This window comes from Peromyscus leucopus, chromosome 7, assembly GCF_004664715.2.
Source record: "Peromyscus leucopus breed LL Stock chromosome 7, UCI_PerLeu_2.1, whole genome shotgun sequence".
Classification (NCBI taxonomy): domain Eukaryota; kingdom Metazoa; phylum Chordata; class Mammalia; order Rodentia; family Cricetidae; genus Peromyscus; species Peromyscus leucopus.
The window spans coordinates 109,666,398-109,692,740 of record NC_051069.1 but is presented as its reverse complement, the minus strand read 5'-3'; the positions used below and the strand labels follow the sequence as shown (position 1 = coordinate 109,692,740).

Sequence of the window (26,343 nt, the reverse complement as noted above, 5' to 3'; positions counted from 1 at the left end):
GTTGCAAGCTGCTTCACACCCCTGCCCTCTCAGCTTCCCTGCCTCTGGAGATGGGGCCCTTGAACACTGAGCCAGAACAAAGCCTTTCCCCTTAAGGGGCCTCTGTCAGGGTATTTTTATCCCCGCAACAGGAAATTAACTAAGACAGTGTCCCAAGGAGTGGAGAGTTCATGTAGGTTGGGTAGACACGCGTGTCGTAGGTGTGTATAGAAACACCCAGAGATGAGTAGTGCGACCTGGCATGGATGGTCCTGGTTTGACCTTTGGCCTTGTTACTTATTATTGTATGACTTTAGAAAGCCAGATTAAAGTCTCCTTTGCTCCCGCCTCCAGTGTTTTGGGGTGTGTGTGTGTGTGTGTGTGTGTGCGTGTGTGTGTGTGTGTGTCTGTCTGTATGCACACGTGTGTACAAGTACCATGTCTATGTGTCTGGTGTGGGGCGTGCATTCACTCAGGTGCACTCACAGGCCAGGTGTCCTGCTCCTTTACTGTCTGCTTCCTTCCTTTACACCTGAAGCTAAGGTGGAGGCCAGCAAGCCTCAGGGAGCCTCCTGCCTCCTCCCCCACAGCCATGTCTGGCTTTTCATGTGGGTGCTGGGATCTAAATTTAGGTCCCTTGTGTTTACATAACAAGCTCTCTAACCCACTGAGCTGTCTCTCTGGCCACCACCCAGATGGGACAGGTGTTACAGGAAGGGCCTGCCCCCTCCATCCAGGTCTGCCCCCTCCAGGTCTGCCCCCTCCATCCAGGTCTGCCCCCTCCATCCAGGTCTGCCCCCTCCATCCAGGTCTGCCCCCTCCATACAGGCCTGCCCCCTCCATACAGTTCTGCCCCCTCCATCCAGGTCTGCCCCCTCCATCCAGGTCTGCCCCCTCCATCCAGGTCTGCCCCCTCCAGGTCTGCCCCTCCATCCAGGTCTGCCCCCTCCAGGTCTGCCCCCTCCATACAGGTCTGCCCCCTCCAGGTCTGCCCCCCCATCCAGGTCTGCCCCTCCAGGCCTGCCCTCTCGTCACCTAGTCATGAAATCCTTCCAGCACATGGAGAGACAGCAGCACTCCTCAGCCCCTTACCGGCTGTCCGCGTACACCGCCTCTCACTGCCAGGCTCCAGTGACCACTTGCATTTCTTTCCCTTTCGTTCCAGGCCCAGAAGTCAGGCTCGAGAGGGGACACACAGGCTGCGGAGAACCTGCTGCTGCTCAGCAAACCGCTCACGGACCTCGTCAGCATGCTCATCCCGCTGGTGAGGGCTCGCCTGTGCGCTCTTTCAGGAATGCTGAGACTAAGTGATTTTATCTGAATTTCAAGAATGCCTGAGTTCCTGTCATTTTAATTCCCTTCAAAACTAAAACCAGTGGCCAGGCGGTGGTGGTGCACGCCTTTAATCCCAGCACTTGGGAGGCAGAGCCAGGCGGATCTCTGTGAGTTCGAGGCCAGCCTGGTCTACAGGGTGAGATCCAGGAAAGGTGCAAAGCTACACAGAGAAACCCTGTCTCGAAAAACCAAAAAAAAAAACAAAGGAACTTCCAGAAGGCCATTTATTCTTTAAAAATACTAATTTTATACTTGATTTTTAAAACCAGGTGGCTTTTCATTCATTAAGATAATATTTAATGTCCAGGCTAGATGGCACACATATGTTACATGAGCTTCTGAGAAGGAAATGTATCACAGTGTGTGTGAGGTCATCCAGAACTACACAGTGAGACCCTGTCTGAAATAGGATAGATGGGTACATAGATAGGTAGGTAGGTAGATAGGTAGATAGACGATAGATGCATGCATATATACATACATACATACACACACACATACATACATACATACATACATAGGCAGAATAAATAAATAAATAAATAGGGCAGAATCAAATCTCGTTGCTTTCTTAATGAAAGTGTGATAAAAATGCAATGAATTCCAGTAAGGAAGGACACATCTTTTGAGCACCCAGTCTCTTCCAGGAGAGATTTCTGAGTTGTACAGGACACCACAGAGTTAGAGAGGTGCAGGCACAGTCCCCCAAAACCATGGCCGAGCAGGGATGAAAACAAGCAAGATTACACAAGGCCGCTAAATTTCTAGGTGAAATAGTTTCAACCAAATGGAAGGAGAATCCAAACATGGAGACAGGTGACTCCCCCTTAGACAGCTGGAGGTCCATTGGTGAAATTCTATAAACCTCATAAAAAGCAAAAAGCCCCAGGAAGAACCATGAAATCAAGGCCTGTTTGTGCCTCCAGAACCAGATGCACAGACCCCTGCCTCTGTGAGGCTGGCAGCTCACTGGTGAGGTCGGGACTGAGGCTGGCAGCCTATTGGTCAGGTCGGGATGAGGCTGGCAGCCCATTGGTCAGATCGGGACTGAGGCTGGCAGCCCATTGGTCAGGTCGGGACTGAGGCTGGCAGCCCATTGGTCAGGTCGGGATGAGGCTGGCAGCCCATTGGTCAGATCGGGACTGAGGCTGGCAGCCCATTGGTCAGATCAGGACTGAGGCTGGCAGCTCATTGGTCAGGCCGGGACTGAGGCTGGCAGCTCACTGGTCAGATCAGGACTGAGGCTGGCAGCCCATTGGTCAGGTCAGGACTGAGGCTGGCAGCCCATTGGTCAGGTTGGGACTGAGGCTGGCAGCCCATTGGTCAGGTCAGGACTGAGGCTGGCAGCCCATTGGTCAGGTCGGGACTGAGGCTGGCAGCTCACTGGTCAGATCAGGATAGCTGATGTTTGGTGTTTACTTCCCTGTGGCTTCAGGATCAAAAATGGAGTTTTTGGGCAAATAATGGTATAGGTTTGATTGCATCCAGGAAGTAAAGGTGTGGCTACACGTGGTTGCCAGTAATCCCAGGACTCAGGAGGCTGAGGCGGGATGATTGGCATGAATTTATACTCCAGCCTGGGCTGTGTAGTAAGTTCCAGGCTACCTTGTGTCCCAAAATAAGATCTTGCTTTATCACTCAAACACACCCAAATAAATGGACAGCCAAAAACAACTCTGAAGGTTCGGCCGGGGAAGAAGGAAGAGTCGCCAGTGGGTTTATGTCATAAATTACAAATGCAGAAGGAATATAGGGAGTGTGACGTAGGCGCATGTGAACTGGTTAAGTTGCTACAGTAATAAGGAAAGACACTGTGTATGGCACTGTGTCCATGGGCCTGGGCTTAACCTCGCTCTGCTCTTACCAGCAGGGGGAGGGGGACGTACTTAGCAGTATGTGACCCTATTGGTTGATTCCACCAATAGTAATTAGTTCATGAGGAGGCTGTGGGCACTCAGTCAGCTGGACTTGGCTCCGTGAGCACCATGAGGTCTGGCCAGTGCTGACAACAGCGAGGTTTCTCTCTGCTTTAGCACTGATCTTACTTAATCCCCCCTTTTCTGTGATGTGGGGCCCTCCTTTACTTGACAGAGAAGACCCCCTGGAGCTGTCAAATCTAGAAACAAAACTTCAGAGCTTAAATGTCTGTTCTCAACACCCACATGCTCCTCACCAAAGTCCTCCTTGTCCTCTGGATTAGCTTTGAACCCATGAAACCCTAAACTCGTCACGTTCAGAAATAGTCAGACTGGAAGGAGCATGTCGGGTTAGAATGTTTTCTGGCATTGTTTTAAGTGTGAGGGGTTTCCATGACAAGAGGACAGGTCTGACGACAAGCACAGCCTCCACAGCTGAGGGTCTTGGCCTCAGAAGTGCAGAGGGGAGGCTGTGCACATTCTGTCCCAAGGACAGTGACAAACACATACATGGAAAAGGTGCTTGCCAACCTCACAAAGCATTTTGTTTAGGAATATTGAGAGGTTATCTTATATTCCTGCTATGGAGGCATATCCAATTCCTTAGAAGAGGTAAGTAGGAAATATAAATGATTAAGAGAGGCCTTCAAAATGTGGGCTGCAGCCTCACACTGTGGCTGTTTGCCAGAGCTGCTGGGACCTCCCAACACTGCTGGCATTCTCAGGGGAGGAGGGCAGGCAGTCCCACCCCCTCCGGAGTGATCAAGTCTAAAACACAGACAGGCTGCCATGAAACATCTCGCTCTGGAGCAGAGCAGACCCGGACTTGAAAGGCCTTGAGCATGATGCAGAAGACCACCCCATGTTTCATGTGCTGAGCGGATCTCTCCTGTAAGTCAGTCGCCAGGTGGATCTTTGAAGTAGGCAGATGTGGCCGCCCTGCCCAGCACACCTGCGCTGCCTGCAGCCTCGCCTGTCAGCTCTCATCTCCTGCATCTCCACCCTCTACCACCCCAGGCCTCCGGAAAGCTCCGAGGATGGCCCCGGCTCCCACAGAAAGCACCCTTTTGTCTCAAGATCCTTTATATGTTACATTGAACCACTTAACACAGCTGCTGTCTGCCCAGGTTGGCCAGCGGCCGGGCATTTCATTTCCATCGAGCTTATACAAGGAAGAGATGACAAGTCACTGGCTAACGTGACGCAGGGTTCCTTACTGGTTGGAGTCATGTGTGGCTCAAGGCTGGAAATGGCAAGAGGTGGGGCCGCCCAGCCTGTGATCTGGGGGAGGGACTCAGTCTCTGAGGCCTTGGAGGACGGACAGGAGGAGCAGGTGCTGGTACCCAGCTCAGTGACGCTGCGTCAGGAACAACTTGACTTCCATCCTAACTGTGTCATCGGCTCACGTTGTCACGTGTGTCATCGTCTGAATCTTGCTCATCTTGTGCTTATTTGTTTTGTTGGACTGCCCCCCCCCACGCTCCTCCTTTTGTGAGCCCCGCAGCGTCATGGGCGGTGTCTCCCTTATAGTCTGGGTTATAGTTCTCCCCGGCCTCTCCCTTGTCACCTCTGCTCTCACAGACCTTCTTCAGGATGGACACCGCAGTGACGTCATAGCTCTTGTCACCCACTGAGGAGTCTCCTGTGTTCACACGCAGCTCCCTGGACACCTCCTCTCATGGACTGCTGTAGCGGCTGATGCCTCCTGGTGCCTGGGCCTGTGCCGGGACTGTCCCCAGAGGGCCCCAGCTCCCGGGATGCGGGCTGCCAGCCCGAGGCTCTAGTGGATTGGTGGGCATTTGCCTAACGCACGTGAGCTACCGTGTAGGCACACGACTTCTCATGGAGCCTTCGGCTTCAGCAATGGCCGGTGACGAGGGTGTTGTCCTGCATCTTCTTGGGGAAGATTAACACACATTTATAGCTTTGCATAAAGGGAAGAAAAGTAGCAATAAAGCTACTGAGCACCTCACTAGAGCATGTACCGTGTAAGATAAATTTCACAATGGCTGTTTAAAAATGTAATCGCCTCCAGGAGAAGGCACCAGGATTGCACCTGGGGAGAATAAATGGACTTGGGGTTTTAGTTCAACTTGGATGGCTTCTGAACCATTGGCCTAGAGACGGGAGGGTGAACTTGGTAGTTTTGGGGCTCTCTGCAAATGTGGCCCAGGGAAAGGAAGTGCACTCTGAAGAGACTGAAGTCAGTCAACCCAGAGTCAAGAGCAAAGCGATGCCTTGTTTTTGGTGTGTGTCTAGGACCCTTGGGAATGCTTGAAACCCTGCATGAACTCAAAAGCTCACTGGTTTCCTCCTGACTGTGGCTCCAGCCATGACTCATCAGCTGTACAATGGTGTGTGGATTTTAGATGGCTCTCTCCCTGGGGACATGATAGACAGTAGGGTAGTTTCCTTTTGTGTTGCCATGGCAGCGAGCCCCAGCTGCTTTTACCCTCCCATCCTGTGATGAAACAACCCACACAGTGCATTGCATTGTGAGCTATGATGTTTGGTGGATGAAGCATGCTAAATGCATTTTAACTTCCATTTTCAATACACTATGGTTTTAGCTAGAATAGCAGTTCTCAACCTGTGGGCACAACCACTTGGGGGGTCAAAGGACCCTTTTACAGGGGTCACCTTGGACCACTGGAAAACATAGATATTTACATTACAATTCATAACAGTAGCAAAATTATAGTTATGAAGTACAGTGAAAATAATTTTACATTTGGAGGGTCACCACAGCATGATAAACTGTATTAAAGGGTGGCAGCATCAGGAAGGCTGAGAACCACTGCTCTAGATATAATTCTGTTGTAAGTCAAGAAGCTTCTACATTATGGGTTTTTTCTGTACGTACATTCCTGTGATAAAGTTTAATATGTAAATTAGGCATAATTTAGGGTGCTGTAAGAGGTTAACACTAGAGCAGTGAGAGCAGTACATTACAGTAAGTTACCTGGCTGTCAACACCCCAAACACTGCTGTTCACATCCCTCCTGGGAGATCCCGGTGACACAGTACTACATGCTGAGCTGTAACAACTGAATGTCACAGGCTGCCATTGCCCTTCTCTGGGGCCCCTGGGAAATTATTCTGAGTGGTGTGGTTGAATTGCCCACTCTCTGGCTCCATCTGGGTTTAGAGTCGGCACTTGTCCAGTGCATCCACCCTGTATATTCTGCCTCCTGCTCACTATCATCTTCTCAGTTACCAGATCAGCTGTGCTATTCCAGTGCTTCTACCCAGGCAACCCTTGGAACTGCAACTTAAAATGCATGTACCGTTGCTTTCTGGGAAGTCCCAGCCTATGGTTACTCATGGACACAGTGTAGGAGAGTCCCAGTGAAAGGTCCATATAAGGCATCAATCCTTGGTCTGCTGTGACAGCTTCACAAGTCCGTGTTCTCTTTGCATGAACACGCCTGGTCTCATTAGTAGTATGCAGCACTCTGCACATAATTCACAGCATCAGAGGTTTTCCTAAGCCTCACATGGTATCCATAGTGTGAGAACATTGGTTTCTCTGCCTCTTTTGCTGGACGGCTAGCCCTGTTCTGGCAGAGGCTGTATCTCTCTGCTCCGTCTCGGGGCCTAGGATGGAGAGTCAATACAAATTGCCTAGGAAAGGAAGGCTAATACAGTAAACCTTCACACTGAGACTGAGAAGGAGCCAAGTCTGTTCACCTAGTTGTACACACCTCCCCCTGTCCCTGCTGAGCTGTCTCCTCAGAAGGGAGGCAGTGGGGACTTACGGCAGCCACTAACCTCACCGGCACAAAATCACCTTCTCTCTAGGGCCTGCTCTCTCCTTGGCATGAGGTCTACACTGCCTTTATATTTCTGAAACTGCCTGTACCCTACATCTTACTGAACAGAAAGCACACAACAGCTCTGACCAGGGACTTGCACACTTCTAGAAGATTACTGTACCTGCAGTCTGTAGAAACAAACAAAACACGACCCTCTATCCCGGCAGCTCTGGTGAGTACGGAGGCCCTGGGCATTGGATATGGATGCCTTTGTCTGTGGCCATACCATCCTCAGTGTGCTCGGTCCCGTCAAAGTAGATGCCACACACTGCCACCCTCTTCTACAAGGAGAGACCCAGAGGGTGGCGGTTGGTGTGTAGACTTGGGTAGCTTTAGGAAGGAAGTTTCCAGAACTGCAGGTGTGCTCCCTCCCATTACTCTTGGGACATTCTTCTTGATGTGGTTGCGATGTAGGTTTTTAACAGCAGTTTGTTCTTGGTTGGGGTGCCCTGATCTAAGCTTGAAAACCAACCACACACACACACACACACACACACACACACACACACACACACACACACACAAAGAAAATAAATTTACTGATGGGACACAAAGGATCCTGGCAGCAGTTCCCCCAGAGAATGCTGCTTGGCCATGGATGACCCACAGGGCAGCAGCCTCATCAATCCCTCAAGCCTACTTCCAAGTAGTCATGCTTTGTATTTTGTGACTTCCTGGGGAGACATAAACAAGTGTCTGTTTACCCCAGACAGGACGTTGAGGACAGACCAAAGAGGTGACTCCCCCGAATCTAGCTCAGGGAACCAGTGAGTGAGTTTCTACAGCCCAGGCCGGCATGGGTGACTGCCCAAGAGAGCTGGATTCCTATAGCTCTGCCCAGCATGTGGACAACTCCACTGAAGGAGCTCTCCTCTCCCAGAAACTGTTGCTAGTTATAAAACCTTTCGGAGGGGCCTTGTGAGTCTGCAAGGACAAGTGTCTGCCTACGTCTTTCTCTTCCGCCTAGGGGAGTCTTTAGACACTGAGGTGACTGGGCAGCGGGCACACAGAGGACATTGGGGAATGGCAGTTGGAGGGACAGGAAATCTGAGATGTGGGTCGTACCCAAGAATTCCAGTTGATAGAAAGGTTTTTAAGCTCTGTATTCTGTGTTTCCCCTGTACACATAGTTACGGTTGGGTTTGTGTGGCGTCCATGAGGAGAGTCTTAATAGTCCAGCTCATAGCATGGTTGGAAAGGTTGACTCTCAGAGCCAGGTCCCGCGGTCAGAATTGACTGTGATTTTTCTATTAACGTATCTACATATTTGCACTAGGGATGATGATGAGCTGTGGGTTGGGAGATGCAGAACTAACTTTCACTTTAGTGAGATCAGAAAGTGGTCCAAACCAGCAGAAATAGACTCAAGAGAGCTGGTCAGAGGAGTCAGGTGCAAGGTTTGCACTGGGTTGTGGCTCCCTCAGCAGAGAGCCCTGGCCTTGGCTCCTGTACAGGAAAAACCAAAACCACCCCCCATCCCACTCCACCTCCCCCACCTCCCGTTAACTTCACTAAGTATGTCAAGCTCATTTAAATAACAAAGGAAATTAAATTAAATAAAACCCAATAAACATGGGTTTTTACTTTTCACTTTGGAGCTCTTAATTGGTAAATTAAAATGTAAATAGGTACGTGTCCAAAGCTTTCAAATTATCCCTGTCTTTAATCCCACTTCCAGAAACAAGATCACATAGGAAATAATTTGAAGTGTGGGGTATTTGTGTAAATACATAAAATCATAACATTATTTTTAACATCAAAAAACTTAACTTACAGATTGCTCACTTAGAAATCAAATTCTGATTTTTAAATTTTCTATTTGTGTGTGTGAGGGGGCATCAGAGGATGACTTTTGGGAATGTCTGAGCTTTGCTGAGGCGGGGCCTCTCTCCCTTCTGCTGTGCTTGGTACTCTAGGCTAGCTCACCTGTGCATGGTACTCTAGGCTAGCTCACCCCTGAACTTCCTGGCAGTTCGGTCTCTTCTCCTATCTCACCAGAGGCTTTGCAGATGTGAGGCCACTGCTTCGGGCTTTTTATGTAGACTCTGAGGGCTCTAGACCATGTTGCCAGCCTGTGTGGTGAGTGCTTTTCTCCAGAAAGCAATCTCTCTGGCCCGAAATTCTAGTTTTAAGGTAGAATTCTAATGCCACTGAATACGATTTTCAAAGCATATTTAATAATGTGGTGAAATATAACATGGCATTAGACAAAATACTAGGGTGTTATCAGATGCTAATTCAATGTATATTTTTATAATGTATATATAATTGGAAGATCTTGTGCATGTAATTTAACCTATATTTAGAATAAGTATTGTTTACATTTATTTAATTATCTTGTGTGTATGAACACATGTCAGAATACAGGTGGAAGGTCAGAGGACAACTTGCAGAAGTCAGCCCTCCTTCTCCTATACGGGTCCTGGGGATCAAATCAGGTCATCAATGTGGTGGCAAGCTCCTTTTCCTGCTGAGCCATCTCACCAGCCCTTAAAATCAGCATCTTCTAGTAATGGGCGCACACCCAGCGTCCTTTAGGATTAGCGCATGCCCACAGGGTGCTGCAGTCCCTACTCCACAAAGGCTCCCTCTGCTACCGGAAGCAAGTGTGATAAGCCTTGACCATGAGAAATGGTGTTCTTAGCTTCTACCTAGAAACACTAGAAACACCTTTAGCTGCTGCAGGCACCCATCAGCTTGCCCAGACACCAGCTGCTGGGGTCATCAGGGCAGCTGGTGCCACACCTGAGGAAGGCACAGGGGAGTCCCCCGGGTAAAAGGGGCCCAGCACCTGCCAGGGATGAGCGTAGGGTCCTTGTCATCAGGCAGCTTGTCGTGAGCAGCTGTCCTCCTGGCTAACGGTGTTACCAGATCCAAGTTCAGCTGCTTTCCTGATACCGTGTTTGGCAAGGTAGTGATGTTAGGAGCTGGCAAGTGTGGAAGCTGGATGCCTCTGGCCACACTGCATCCTGTGGGGACGCTGACTCAGAAGTAGTCTGTATGTACAGATGGTGGTCCGTCACAGGCTGGCAGGAGCCTGCTCGCAGCCCTGTGCCTGATGACGTATGGCTGATGTCAGTCGCCCAGTCTGTTCTGCAAGGCCCCAAAGCAGCCGTTGTTTTTGGTGGTTTGCCATTTGCTGTTTCTGCACTGTACACAGCGGTCAGGCAGCGGTGCCACCACCCTGGGGGACAAGGCTCAGGTGGAGACAGAGGCAAAAGCACACTGCAGCAGAATCTGCAGGAAGCTCCAACCAGTGAGCTCGCTGCTGCCTTAGACTGCGGGAGGAAGCGAGCTCACCCAGAGTCAGCAGAAGCAGCAGTGAAGATTGTGGCCAAACCCACTGAAAACAGAAGGAAGGCAGAAGGCCGTCAAGTTCTTTGTGATTAATCAATCAAGCATTTAGAAAATCACCGAACAGGAATGGAGACTCGGCAAGTGAGGGCAATTTTCCCAGTTTTTAAAAACACAGAGAGGGAGACAGTATCTCGCTGTGAAGTGCTGGCTGAGCTGGAACCCAGGGATTTGCCTAACTCTGCCTCCAGAGTGCTGAGACCTGAGTTTGGTTCCCCCCACCCTCAAGCCACATGGTGGAAGGAGAGAGGAGAGAACTGACTCCCACAAGTTGATCTCTGACTCCACAGGCACCTCAGCATGCGCATGCCTAGACTTAGGGGTGTGCACCTGTTCCATCTTCCAGAGAGTGACCTGTGTAGTGAGAGATACCATTAGTGCCGTGACTCTGGTTCTTCTAGCTAAGGACAGTGTGCTGGTCCACAGTGTGCAAGCTGAAAATGGTTGGGTTGGCTTTCTGTGGCCACAGAAATGTCTCAGGGTACTATAATACCCCATTCAACATGACTGAGAACATGAAACCTTGTGCTGAATTTGAAAATAATACTTTTCTACTTTTAGACAGAGTAAATTCCATGTCTTGTCACCTGGTGTTCTATCTGTAAAATAAAAATAGTAATTTCTTTTAGGAGAGAGAAAGGGAGAGGGAGGAAGGGAGGGAGGGAATGTTTGCGTGTGTTATCTGTTCTGAGTGCCTGTTGGGCCTCTCTTCTGCAGCGGACACAGGAGCTTTGGTTTCTAACAAGAGCACAGCTCCAGGGTCTACTCTCTCTTCACCACTAGAGAATACAGCTCCTGCCTCCTCCCCAGCAGGACACTGGGGCAGGGGGTCCCTAACTCTGTGCTGCAGGTTGACACCCACATTAAGGCTCATTTCTCTGCTTCATCTGGGCTAAGCCCGACTCATCACTTCAGGTTGCATCATCGTAAAATCTATCATGAGACGGTGGGATAAAGATAATGAAAAATGGTCAGCTTGAGTTTGAAATGGAACTCAGCAATAGTCCATGGAATAGCAGTTGAAAAGTGTACACTAGAGATACTCCTAAAGACATGCTTACAGGCGGTTTTCCTCCGCTTGAGTTCTCACAGGCCAGGAGTAGCTGAGCACTTGCTCAGCTAAGCTTGCTATTTATTCTTACATAGGTCACATGCAGCATGTTTGAGCGCGTTAGAACTCGGTGTGTTTGAGTGCATTAGAACTCGGTGTGTTTGAGTGTGTTAGAACTCGGCGTGTTTGAGTGTGTTAGAACTCGGATTGCTTCGGCCTCTTTGGCCTCATGGTTGGAGTTACTTTCTGCTGTGATGAGACAACAGTACCCAGGAGAAGCGGCAGATCGGAGAGTTGGCTCACAGTTGAAGAGCGCAGTCCATCCTGGAAGTCCTGGCAGCAGGAGCTTGAGGTGCTGGTCACGCTGCATCTGCAGTCAGGAAGCAGAAAGCCATGAACCCTTGTGCTTGGCCCACTCCCTGCTTCCGGGACCCAAGTCCATGGAACGGTGCCTCCCTCCAGCTTTAGATTAGAGTGGGTCTTCCTGCATCAGTTAACCTGATCACAATAACCTTCACAGATACGGCCATAGCCCAGGACTTCTCACCCTTCCTAACGCTGCGGTCCTTTAATACAGTTCCTCATGTTGTGCTGACCCCCTCAACCATGAAATTTTTTTTGCTATTTCATAGCTGTAATTTTGCTACTGCTATGAATCGTAATGTAAGATTCTCATATGCAGAATATCTGACATGTGACCCATGAGAAAGGGTTGTTCAACCCCCAAAGGGGTCATGACCCACAGGTTGAGCACCACTGCCATAGACTAACTTAATCAACATAATCCCTCACAGACATAGGCATAGACTAACTTAATCAAGGTGCTCCTCAAAGGCATCACCATAGACTAACCTGACGGGACAATCCCTGACGGAGATGGCCATACACTAGTCTAATCAAGATAATTAGATAATTGCCTCGTGAGTTTGCCTGGAGGCCTTTCTCCAAGCTGACTCCAGACCTGTCCAGGTTAAAGTCAGCACTGACCATCACAAGCACAGGTTCCTAGAAAAAGCCACCTGGTCATTTGGATGCTCAGCCTGTGAGCAGCTTGTAGTGGGCTTTTTATTTTCAGTTTGGTTGGCTGGGCTATCATCGGTTGGCAAATTCCCAGAGCCTCACTCTGTCCTTGGGGGGGAGCTGGGCTCAGGCACAGAAGTCCTGAGGTGTGCCACCCTATCCCGATCTTCTCACAGCTGGCCTGTGGGATGGCACACGTTCACACGCAGCGGCAGAGGCCCGTCTTCTGAGATACTCAACTAGATACCTTCACACACTGCTCCAACCAATGTTTCTTTGTGTACTCATAGTTTGGAGGGGAAATGTTTCTCAACTCGGAACTATTTCTGTAATTGTGGCTAGCTCATAACTAAAGATTCTCTTGAGGCAAAAAATAGGAAACTCATATTTCATGTAAATGAAGTCTCACAGCTGTTTGATGTGTGGAGGCCATGGTCATTACAGAATCCTCCATGCAGAAACACTGCAAATACGTGAAATTCAGTGTTTAACGGGGTCATCGGTTTCCCTCACTTCCCAGCAGGAGGGGAGGAACCGGCTGTTGGAGGGCTGAGCGCCCTTTGTCCTGTAGGCTCCTGTTTTAAAGTCAGTTCATACTGTGACACTTGGACCTAAAGTGGGTGACAGGGGGATGGCTGTGCAGGCCATGCTGGGACAGCGCGTGACCTGCATGTGCAGTGGTGAGTCACCACATGTGCCTCTTGTCTCCAGGCGTCTGGAGTGTTTAAAACGTGTTTGGGTTGTTGCTGTTAAAGAGTTCTTTTCCTTTTTTATGTATGTGTGTGTGTCCATGCAAAGATTCCCTGAAGCCTCCATTGGGGAGCTGGGAATTAAACCCAGGTCCTCTGCAAGAGCAGCAAATGCTTTTAACCACTGGGTAATCTCTCCATCCCTACTTGTTAGCTTTTTGAGACAGAGATTTACTCTGTAGCCCAGGCTGGCCCGGAACTTAGAGTGATCCCCCTGTCTCAGCACCCAAGTCCTAGAATTACAGGCATGAACTGCCACACCCAGCTGTCCTGTGCTGTGGGATGGTCTTTCTGTGTGCTGTGAATATGTGTTGCTACTATTGGTTAATAAAGAAACTGCTTTGGCCTATGGCAACACAGGATATAGTCAGGTGGGAAATCCAAGCAAAGTTACAGGGAGAAGAAAGGCGGAGCCAGGGCAAAGGCCAGCCCCACCACCCAAGGAACTGGTAACACCACAGCCACGTGGCAAAATATTGATGAATAGAAATGGGTTAATTTAAGATGCCAGAGCTAGCTAGCAATAAGCCTGAGCCATAGACCAAACAGCTTGTAATTAGTAATAAACCTCTGTGTGTTTATTTCCTGTGACTGCAGGACACAGGAAAACTTCAGTATACAGCCATGTGTGGCTTATGTGCTATTTTCCATAAAATAAAACTTACATATATGTGTATGTTTCATATGTAGGTATCATGCACCCAGTAAAAATAATTAAAAATACTTAGGACTCAGTGCTCTGTGAGTTGTATGTCTTTGGGTCTGTAATGGAAGCACATGCCTACCTTTTCCCAGGGAGATCATGGTGGAATCTTCAGCCCACTTTTCTCTCCCTTATAAACACAATTTTATTGATGACCTTTGTGGACACTCGAGAGCTGAGTGATCAAGAGCCCTCCCGTGATGGTGTGCCCTTCCAGGTGTTCATATTTGAGACATGGGCAAGAGAGCATGGCGTTGCCAAGTCAGCTGGGTCCACGTGAAGTTGACTGAGAATACTTGTTAGACATAAAGAGCAGGGACTACCAGGTAACAGGCGGGAATGTTTCCTTTCATCTGCCTCCCCATGGGGTACAAGGCGGTTTTCACTCTCAGAATTTGTACCAATCCCAGGTTTCCGTGAAGTTGATTGAATCACTTTTGCTGTTCCGACCTGTTGAATCCTGAGTCTGAAAATCTTGCATTTCTTTCCCTGTAAATGAAGGAAAGATCTTTTGTAGGTTGTCTTGTTTTGTTTTGCTGTTTTGAGATGGGTGGGGGACTCTCTGTGTATCCCTGGCTGGCCTGGAACTCACAGAGCTTTTGCTGCCTCTGCCTCTCCAGTGCTGGGATTAAAGGTGTGTGCGGTGGTTAATTATCTTAATTTCTGTCTCTCTGATTGCTTGGTGTGACTGCTGCCCGCTTTTCCTGCTTCATTGGTTTTGAATATTAGGCATCTTTGAATATTAGGAAGGGCATATTTTTGTTGCAACAAATGTACTCTTTCATATTCTCCTTGATTTTTTTTTAATTTTTATTACATTTTCATTACAAAGATAGCGTCTGTCTTATGGATAAACATGTCAGTGTCCTTTACCCTTCGGGGCTTCATGTCTGGTTTTTACTGGTTCTCCCAACTTAGAAGACAGATGTAACCAGACAGGCACCTGTGTTTTCTAGTGTCCCTATGTATGACCGTTGGGTTTATCCACTGCTGTTTTACTGTGATGTGTGAGGTGGGCATCACATGTTGGCGGAAGGTTTCAGTTATCAGGTGCTGAATAGATTGTGTGCTGTGTGGAGTCCTCGTTTCATAGGATGCATTTGGTATTATTTACTATTTAGACTACAGTTGAGAATAGAATACATCCAGGGAGATGACAGCCGAGCTTTGTCCAGGAAACCTTTGTTCCTTGGCTTGGGTTAATGTCTGATTGAGGTAAACACAGGGCTGGGTGTCAGGGATTCCATTATAACACAGAAACGGAGGTGGATGCAGTCAGCCTGAAGCCTCTGCAGCCCTGGATTCAGCCAACTGTGAGTTGAAATCACTTGCGAAGAAAATCAAGCCTGTAACATATGTATACAGATTATTTTTCTCATCATTTTCCAGTCAGTGTAGCACAGCAATGATTTGCACCGTGTTTATGCTGTGCTCAATCCTATAGGTATCCAGAGATGACCCGAAGTCCACTGAAGGGTGTTTCGAGGTTATGTGCAGACACTGAGCCTTCCCACTTGAGTTAGCATCTGCAGGTTTTAGTAACCTTTGAGGATCTTGGACCGATCTCCACAGACACTGAGGGAAGATGGGAGCATTCTTTGTGTGAAAGAGCTATTCTAGTACATTCCCCAAGGGTCACGCTGAAAGCCTTTAATTCTGGGATTCCCCTATGGAAATGCACCTTTCCCCCAGATAGGTTCCATCATGTACTTGTGATGATGAGGAAGACCATTCAAAGCTGAAGTGCTGATGGTATGTGGCTAATTTGTTGAAATTTGTCTATTGAGGTCCCACTGACTGCATTTTACCTCACCGATGCTAATTAATAGCTCAATCTCTTAACCTGGGATTAACCCTTCCCTTGCCACCAGCAGAGCTGACAGTGCAGCCACAGAGCCAGATCTCTGGGAAGGGCCATTGTCCTTGTCATCAGACATTTCACATGAGGTTCAGGCCTTTGGGCAGGAGAGCATGGCATTGCCAGGGTCAGCTGGGTTCACTCTGAACATCACGCATGCATTCACCTGTGGTTGCATGGACTTCTCTGGTGATAGGTGAGTGACAGCGGTGGGCAAATTAGTACAAGCTTTCCACCTCGAAAGAAAGATGCAGGGCTGGCAAGATGGCTCAGCAGGTGAAGGAGCTTGCTGCCAAAGCAGACAACCTGAGTTTTATCCCTGGGACCCACGTGGTAGAACCCACAAGCCGTCCTCTAATCTCCACACACTAAACAAAGGTAACATTAAAAGGGGACAGGATAATGCCCTCTAGAGCTGTTGAGAGGCAGAAGGACTGGGCACGCAGGGTCTTGGCAAGGGCGTGGTACCGAGTGTGTGCCCACTGTGCTTGTTTTGCTCTGTGTGTTGCGTGGCTCCTGCATTACCTTTACCGTAGTACAACACTGTGTAGTGAAAACCCACCATGGTGACGACAGTATTCCCAAGAGTCTAGGAGCTAGATGTGCTCCGTTTTATTTTTGTCCCTGCCCCAAGCCATTCGATTGTAGGTGCTCTCTAAAAGGCCAGCTCTGTGTCAAGCATATAATAGCATTGGCTGTTCACCCGTAACTGTGATGCAAGGGGCTGGCTGTGTTGATAACCATGGTTGGCTTTTGTCCTGGCTTTGTGCCTGCAGCGTTATCCTGCCGATGACTCCCAGGGGCTTTCCCATGCTGCATGCTCTGTAATCATATTACCCCCATCTAATAAACAGCCAGCTCATATTGTAATAAGCCCTCTTTGCACACAGCCTCGTTAATGTGCTAAAGTAATGGACCCAGGGGCATTTCCAAAGACTGTAACTCTACAATTAGCTGGCCTCACAGCTAGACAGAGTTGAGTTCCCACCATGCTGTAGTCACGAGGGTCCTCAGAGCACACCAGCCATACTGAAGAAGTGCCGCTGGGCCCTCAGAGTCCTTCCGCCTCAGGATGGAGACGGACAGTCTTGTTTCATTCCGTCTGGATGCACTTCTTAGATAAGTGAACCCTCTGCTTTCAAAGATATGACTTTGCCTTGCAGAATTCATACTAAACATCCAGACAATAAAGGCTTAACTAAGCTTCAACAGCATTGCACAGACGACTTCGTCCTATTGTAAATCACCTGGTTGGACATTGTTTCAGTGTTAGAGGGCAGTGTTTGTCGAATGGTCCTTGCACTTTTATTAAAGGATAGCCATTGTCTCCTTGGAAATCACATTTTTAAAGGAAAACTGTATTGTCTCTTATTTTCTTTGAGGGCATATCTTCTGCCTCATTTCTGGATTTGTTAGATCTGAACTCTTCAGAAACGAATTACTTTAATGCAAGAGAGAATTTTCACAATCTTGGAGTGTAGCTGGAGTTATCTCCAGTCCCGCCTGGGCCCGCAGCTACTCAGACCCAAATAAACACACAGAGACTTATATTATTTAAACTGTTTGGCCTAATGGCTCAGGCTTCTTGCTAGCTAGATCTTACATCTTAAATTAACTCATTTCTATTAATCTATACTTTGCCACGTGGCTCATGGCTTACCAGTACATCTTACTTCTCGTGGTGGTGTCTCTTGACTCAGCCTTCCACTTCCCAGAATTCTCCTCTTCATTGTCCCACCTATACTTCCTGCCTGGCTACTGGCCAATCAGTGTTTTGTTTATCAATCAATCATAGCAACATTGGAGTCAGTCAACAGTCACTTTTTTTTCATTCATGTGTGCTTTTATGCATGTATGTGTGCATGCTCAAATGTGCATGGTCACGTGTGTCAGGTATAGATGTAGGTGTACATGTGTGAGCATGTGGAAGCCCAAGGGTCAACATCAGGTGTCTCTCTCCATTGCTCTCTACCTCATTCTCTGAGGCAGGGTCTCGGTTGAATCCAGATCACTTGCCAGCAGGACTAGTCCTGCTCAACACTCCAACAACTGTCTTCCCTGTCTCCATGTGCCGGGGTTGCAGGCAGGTCACCATGTCTGCTGGCTTTTACCTGGGACCTGGGATCTGAACTCCTAACCTCCACTCATATCCAAACGCTTTGACCACGAAGCCATACGCAGACCCCATCATCTTGACCTCAGGACAAGATCCTACCCAGCTAAGTTTCTAACTTGTGAAAAGGAATTTTTAAAAAGCTTACAGCCAGTTGTGGTGGTGCCTGCCTTTAATCCCAGCACTCAGGAGACAGAGGCAGGCTAGTCTCTGAATTTGAGGCCAGCCTGGTCTACAGAGCGAGTTCCAGAACAGCCAAGCTTAGGCAGTGAAGGAAACCATCAAAACCAGAAAGCTGATGAAGGTGTAATTGAACAAGGAGACCATATTTCAGCCCCAGCAAGCAGCAGAACTTGGCAGCTTCAAGCACGTTGTTCTGACTTTAGAGATAAGCATAGAAGAAACAGGCTATGGAATTGTCCCTGAGACCATGGAAAGCTGCTGAGGCCAGGCATGTGTCAGGGGTGTCCCTGAACAGAGGCCAGAAGAGGGGCCATTGCGTGAAGCTGTGAACTTGAAGCTTGGATTGCTTTGGAGACCCCAAGATGTTAGAGATGACAGAGCCATGGGATCCCTGCCAAGGAGAGCTGCTAACAGGGAGTGGAACCAGCCCAAGAGAAAGAAGTGTGTTGCAGTCAACAAAACTGAAAGGAATTGGAGATCTGAAGAGCATTTTGACATCAGACATGGAGGTGCCGAGTTTGGAATTTGCCCAGCTGGTTTTTAACCTGCTTTGGTCCAGTATTTCCTCACTGTGCTCCCTTCCTACATTTTGGAATGAGTCTTCTTAGCTTTGCTATGTATGGATGGAAATTCAGCTCATGAGGTTTCAGTTTGGATTTTTTTAGTTGTAGCATTAGAAAGGAGCCACACAATCTCAAAATACATATAACTCTAAAGCATTAAATTTGACAGTGTGGAAAAATAGATGATTTTAATAGAAAACTATAAATTACCAAACTTGGCATGAATGTGAGTAAATGTCAAACTCCAAAAATGCACATGTGGAAGCCAGAGGGCACCTCTGCAGAGCTGGTGTTCTTCTCCACAGTCCTAGGATTGAGTGCAGGCCATGTGGCCTGTAAAGTAAGTGTCTTTATCCACAGGGCCCCCTCATGGCCCCAGTTAGAACAGTGTCTGTTTTAAATGTTGGTTTCTCAGGACACAGTCACCCTGTCTGCCTTCTTAATATCTGACATGACTTCTTTCTTAGAAGTCACCTCTCCAAGGATTGACTGTCTCATGATAGAAAGTAGGATCTGACTTCCCTCGGCTGAGGAATAGGAAGGCGCGCTTCTCTTTGTTATCCAGCCAGAGGTCTCTCACAAGCAGCTAGAGCAGCTGCACTTTTGAAGAGCACACTCAGACTCCCTTTAGTCACCACCAAACACAGAAAACGCAGGAAAAACAAACGTGTGAACTTGGTGTGTCAGGGATATCTCCTGGACTCAGATTCCTGAGACACACCTCTGAGAAGAGTCTTTATGGCGGGGAGGAAGCAGAGGGGAGGAGACCATGAGCAGTGTACCCCTAAGAACACCCCCCACACCTACTTGGTCTCCTAGGAGCTACACACTGTCAGAAAAGCGCCACCTGCTGGGAACTAATGCTCCACTCAATGGTGATGGGGCATTTGCTTCTTCAGTGCTGACGTTGGAATGCTGCCCTGTGGTTTACAAGAGAATCCTAATTCCTAAAGAAACAGACAACCCGACCCACGTTACTCTGATGATCCAGAGCATAAAGCCAGTGGAAAGGCTCCCAGTTCATTCATAAAGTGATAGTGAGTTTCATAATATTTGAAAACAGCTCACAACTGACAATCATTTTCACTTAGGATGCAGATGAGAATTTTTTTAAATTTATTTGTATTTCATGTATACTGGTGTTTTGTCTACATGTGTGTCAGTGTGAGGGTGTCGGATCCCCTGGAACAGGAGTTATAGTTCTGTTTTGAGCTGCCATGTGGGTGCTGGGAATTGAACCCAGGTCCTCTGGAAGAGCAGCCAGTGCTCTTAACCACTGAGCCATCTCTTCAGCCCCAGATGAGAATTTTTTTAAAAGAAAATCTAACCTGACAGAAAATTGGAGGGCCAGTGTGAACAGGGGAGGAAGGTTCAACTCAAGAATGTCTCAAGCTCTGTGAGCATGAGCTAGTATTTGTGGGATGGGGAAGAGTAGGAACAAGACCACAGTTGATGCTGAGAGCCCAGCTCGCCAGCCTTCATTTGTGTTGTTATACATTACACATACATACATATCCGTACGTACATACGTACGTATCAGAGTAAGTTTTATGTCTGTGCACCACTTGTGTGTCTGGTGCCTGGAGAAGCCTGAGGTCTTATAGGTGCACCTCCTGCAGCCTGTGTGTGAGGCTAGGAATGTTTTTTCATGGATTCTCACGAGCATCCCAACACCTGAGGCCTCCTAGGCTCTCCTCCAAATTCTCCACAGTAAGGAACACACCGCCTGGATTGTGTATGTGTGTTGGCGTGTTGTTAAATGTCATTGTCCCCTCAGGGACACCTATACAGTGCCACATTGTTCTCTGGGCTGAGACTCGGCCAGAAGGTGCTGCAGAGCAAAGCATTCTTCATTTCTGCCATGTGCGGTGGACAAGCTGGTGGGGACTCACTAAGGACAGGTTTCCTACTGCACACCCATCGTGGCTGGTGTCGAAGCTCTAACTGGTCATGTGTTGCTGTGCACCACAGTCCTGCATGTTGAGAGTATCCAGGTTGGAAATTTTGCTGTGGCCCCGTGAATTGCATAACTGTGTACTTCTTGCATAAATGACTTTCCATGGTAACAGCTGAGCCAGCTGTGAGTGGCAGCAGTGTGGCTGGCTGACTCCATGTCTGCAGACCGTGCTCCCTTCCCTGCTCTTGCCCAGATCCTCCAGCCTGTCCTCACTGCACACTCAGCCCAGCCCTGATGCCTCCTCTCAAATCCTCACACCAAGCACACTGCCATCTCTCTCTCTCTCTCTCTCTCTCTCTCTCTCTCTCTCTCTCTCTCTCTCTTGTTTTTTTTTTCTTTTCCTATAACACTTTTATTAAAGTTCCCAACCAAGAAGTTGAAAGGCTTGCACCCCAACACATGTTACCACCCAGATTCTGGAATGAAGGAATTTCCAGATTTTGCCATTTTTTCTTTGTCCTTCCTAGTTTTGGATGCATTCCAAAGTGATGTCATGGGCTTTGATCTTAGTGTGGAAACCCTGAAAGTCTTGCCTCCCGCATCCACGTGGCTCCTGCCCTTGCTCTCTGGCCAGAAGACCTTCCTCAAAGGAGCCCAGGCTGATGGTTGCACTGCAGCGGCCTGGTGTGATATCATGTGCCCGCTCTAACTGCCTCACGCCTCATGCTTCCTGTACTCTTGGCATTGGGACCTTCCTGACAATAATTGTGACAGTATGACAGCAAAGACAGGTTTATTTGGTTCACAGTCTGAGGGTAGAGTTCATCATATAAGGCAGCTGGTCACTTGTGTCCACAGTCAGGAGGCAGAAAGCAATGGATGCGGTAGATGCCTTTTCATCCACCCACCCACCTCCTTTTGTTCAGCCCAGGCCCCCAGCCCATGGGCTTGCACTGTCCACCTGCAGGGTACACCTTCCTGCACTGGTGAAGCCCCCCTGGGAATGCCCTCCCAGACAAACCATCACCCCTTCGCCCTCTTCCACAGAGGTGTCCACGCTCCAGTGCTGTGGCTGCTTCTGACAGTGTCCCCATCACATGGGACCGCAGTGCATGGTCGCACGGTCAGAAGACCCTGGCTGTCCAGTCCTGGCTGTCTCCGCAAGGCCTGAAAGCTGTCACAGCCGGTCGACAGATCCTTCCACACTCTTCCCATCTTACCTTCTGGTGATGCATTTCAGGGCTGAAAGCAAATTCTCTTCTTTTCTGCTTCCATGTTTGGAATCTGTCCTCCGCTCCTCCCAGCATGCCTCACTGCACTCCTGAGCTGTCCACACCTCTTTCCCATCTGTGCTGTCGTAAGCCAGGTGGAGCCAGTGAGCACTCTGTGAAGTGTTTAAAGCACTGACTGGAAGCCAGGAATTGTGCATTGCGGAGGGGAAAGCAGTTGACAAATCAGCTTATAAGATGGGTGTGTCACCCAGAGGTCAGGACAGTGGGACCTGGGATGCCAGAGAGTTCGTGGAGCCAGGTTCACTGTGGGGATAAGGATTTGTGGCAAATACTTCCAAAAGTGGGGGGAAAATAAAAACACCAAAACCACTAAATCCAAATTTTTATGTGAAAGCTTGCTATTATTAAATGTTATAACTCAGTATTTGACATCTCAAATGACTGTTGACACACTCGTTCTCTGAAGCTTCAGCTGTTCTGTGTTAAGGAGTTGTGTTTCCTACCATTCGGCAGCAAACTCTGAAGGGCACTGTGGATGCCGCTCAGGACAAGTCAGGACCCATCTCTGCCACCTGTGCCTTTCAGTTTGTCTTTGGGGTGGTTTCTAAATCTGTGATGTGTAGATTTAGAATCAAATGAATAAAAGGAGTGACAGGTCTTTGTCCTTCTAAATCCCCACATTTCAGAGTATGATGTGTTGGGGGTGGAGACCTATCAGCATCCCTCACTCCAACAAGAGGGGGCAGCATCACAGACACTGCGATTTCCAGCCCTAAGTGATATTCCACTGCAGCCAGGTGGGCAGGCGCGATGGATGGCCTTGGGTGGAATCCTGTAAAAGATGTCCTAACAGTGCAGAGATCTGTCTCCTGGCGCATCAGCAACATCAAAGGGGCAGGAAATGCTGCTGTGAAGTGGTTGTTTTTGTTCTTTGTATTTTCTTCTCTGGAACTGAGTTTCCTGATACAACTTTTGACAAAGCACTGTGGTAGGTAATATATTTAGAATAGAATAGAAATATGTCTGAAATACATTGTGTTGGATACACTGATCAAAGAGAAACAAACACACCACAACCGTGATTTTAAATTACTTTAAAACAGTTCTTAAAATTCAAATGTGTGTTTCCTTAGAATCACGTCCAGGCTGCATGTGTTTATCTGCTTATGTCTCATCGTCCCACAAAGTACTCAAGGTGGCCAGGAAGAATGCTTCCAAGAAGCTAGGCTGACAGAGAAAAAACAAGGCGCCAAATGGGTATACTTCAAGTATAATGATGATATGTTTGTTTTAAGTTCAAATTTAATTGGATGTGGTTGAGTCTATAAATAAAATTAGGAGTGTAATAAACAATGAAGGTAAAACCAGTGAAGTTTCTCCATAGAACAAGCCATTTGCAATAGTGTCAGTTGTCAAGGGGACGGAGCCTAGGAGCACGTGGGAGGTGGGCCCTGCACACGCCATGGGGGTGATTACGGTAACTTTGGTGGAGGTGGGGCTGTTCCCTGGCTGGGATCCGTGACTGAGCCCATGTGGTGGAGCAGGCAGCGGAGCAGCGGCCCTGTCCCTCTCTGCCTCCTGACTGTGGATGTTCGTGAGCTGCCGTGATGGACTGCACCCTTGAGCTGTGAGCCAGAGCTGGCCCTTCTAGAGCTACTTCCCTGACACCGATGGAGCCAAGCCAGGAGTCAGTCAGACAGCAGGAAAATTTTAACATCTAAAATGAAAACACACTTGAATTCTCAAAGGAAATTTTAATACGTAGAATTGAACTAAAATGAAAATACATCAAAATTTGTAGGCTATAGCTGAAAGTATGGGCTAGAGAAAAATCTATAACACCAGAAACTGAAATTAGAGAAAGGGAAGCTGAGCCTGGGGTGGCGGCACTGTGTATGGCCCAGCACTTGGGAGGTTGAGGCCAGCCTGGGTTCTGTAGTGAGGATGCTTCAGAGGACGAACGCGGCCTGGAGCTGGCATTTAGCAGGCATTCCTGAGGCCCAGCGCTCAGTCCCCAGGGCTGCACAGCAAACAGAATTAATAAGGAAGGAGAGAGGGTGGGGGGTAGGAAGGGGATCAGCAAGCAGAGCTGGGGAGTGCAGGAGGGGAGGGTAATGAGTAAGAGCAAAGTACAGGAACGTGCGTATAAAAATGCTGCGGGGAGACCTTATATGCCACCTTAGGAAATGAAAGAAGTAAATATAAAATCAACTCAAAGCAAATAAAAAGAGGAAAACAAATTAAATAAAAAAAATAACTCTTTGGAGAACAAAAGTAAAATTGAAAGCTTACAAGAAACTGACAAAGATTAGAGAAACAGGAATAACTGGTGTGGGTTGGAATGGAGGACATGGACACAGCCTCTGAGGGGGGCCTTGGGAACGTTCTGAACAACTCTGTGCTCATGAAGAAATTAATCTGTTCTCTTCTAACAAAAAACTTCAACCAAGATGGATACTGAGTCATTCTAGAATCATTAAAGAAATTGAATTTCTAATCTTTCCAAACCCAGCTAATTTCACCAGAATATTCTACCAGACAGAGGACTGGGCAACAGCTTTAATTTCTTAGAGGAAATAAAAGAGAGGAAATATTTCCCAATCCGTTTACTGAGTCTGGGGTCAGGCTGATGTTGACTTCAAAAAAATGACCAGAAAAGCAAAAGGAAAACCCAACACACGCACGCACGCACGCACGCATGCATGCACGCATATATATACATGCACATGTGCCTTGCACACACAAAACACCACTAATCAAAGCAGCCACAGGCCGGTGTCTCTCATGACCTAAGATGCGGCAGCCCTTCGTGCAGTGTTCATGAAATGAGCACACCTGTGTGTAGCAGAACGCAGTGGCCCAGAAGGATTCCCTCCAGATGTATGAGATTTGTCCAGCAAATGTCAGTTAATATATCCTGCCAGATACACAGTATTATGAAGAAATTGGATATAACATGAATCTATACAGAAAAAGTAGTTGACAAAGTCTTGCACTAGTTTCTGATAAGAATTCTCATCAAACTAGGATTAGATGAAAAACCTTCTCAAGCTGATAAACGCCTATGAAAAATCTACAGCCAACATCATATTTAATAGTGAGCGACTCCATCCCACATCCCAGGGTTAGGAGAGTCGAGAGGCCGTGGCCGCCATTCTTAGGTGAGGTGGCACTAAAGTTCTGAGTAGGTCGGAGGAGTGAGAAGAGAGGCAGCGTTCTCGAAGGAAACCAGCCCTGCCTGACTGTGTGGACCACACTCAGAGTTGAGTCACTCCATCAGGTGCACAGTCCAGACACAGTGAAGAATCGACAGTCAGGCTTATCAAAATGCATGACCACATATGGTCACGGACCTGGGACTTTGGCACTAATTGCACCTGAAAATTCACTTCTTAAAAATCCTGGATGGATGTGTAAACTAACAACGAGTGTGTAGAAACTCAAATTAAAAAAACAACACTGTGTAAAATCGTTGCAAAGAGAGTGAAGTACACTGCAGCCCTCAGGTAGCGGGCATGTCCAGAACACTGCAGAACTCGGGGAAGAAATCAAGGATGACGGAAATGGATGGAGAGAGACACTCACTCCTCCACTGAGGCCTCGCCAGCAGATTTCCAGAGACAGGCAGCTGGTTCTAAAATTTATAAAGAAAAGCAGACACCCTAAAACAGCTGAAGCAATTTTTGAAAGAGAAGAAAGCCATGGGAGGGGAACTCTCCGTGGTGTGTGAGGACCGTGTGACCGGTGGTGGGATCGATGTCTGGATGGACCAATCACAATAAAGAATGCAGCAAGACAATGTAAACGTGTCCAGGTGGTTTTTTTTTTACAAAGATTTGCTTTTTTAAATTGTGTATTCACGTGTGTGTATCTGTGTGTAGGTATGCATACATGTATGTGGGGGCATTGGGTCCCCTGGAGTTACAGGTGGTTGTGAGTCTGGAAGCCAAACTGGATCCTCTGCTGAGGGCTCTTAGTGCTGAGCCCTCCCGGATGATTTTAACTAATGGGTGTTCAGTCTGGGGAGTGGTGGGGGGTGACTCACAAGAAACAGAATCCTCTTCCTGAGATCCAGCATCTTATATGCAAGTTAACCTCAAATTAAGTGAAACCTGAGTGTAAAATATAAAACTATAAGAAATTTAGAGAAAAATGTAAGTCAAAATCTTCAGGCCTGAAGGTTTAGCCAAGACATTCCTAGGAATAGAAAATCCAATAATTGGAATTCATCAAAACTATTTTTTCTGCCAAAGTCTTTGTGAAGTTGACAAGAACCTGTTCCCAGACCAGAGGGAATGCTTGGGAAATGTGAGCCAGCCAGGGGGAGCTGCCCAGGAATGTTTAAGGAACTTGAAATATCAACAATGAATATTCATTACTAATGGGCAAAGAATGGATGGGTACAGAAGTCAAATGAGATGGGAGCACCAGGTGCCCGAGAGGAGCGGGCGTGAATGACATGAAGCTGAATGCGATGCATGCGAGGCTGGACTGTGCCACTGCATCAGCTGGACTGTGCGATGGGAAGATGCATGACTAATGTTGAGTCCCCCAGGCGCAGCCCGGCAGATACCC

The 26,343-nt window shown here is 48.0% G+C and overlaps 1 protein-coding gene across 1 annotated transcript in view; it reads left to right on the top strand.

Moving 5' to 3' along the window:
* The window catches only part of Ulk4 (unc-51 like kinase 4), a 352,379-nt gene that overhangs the window by 241,202 nt on the left and 84,834 nt on the right, over nucleotides 1–26,343 (top strand). Inside the window, exon 34 of the mRNA XM_037208051.1 lies at nucleotides 1,145–1,243. Within this exon, the coding sequence (XP_037063946.1) occupies nucleotides 1,145–1,243 (99 nt within the window). The remainder of the gene's footprint in view (nucleotides 1–1,144; nucleotides 1,244–26,343) is intronic.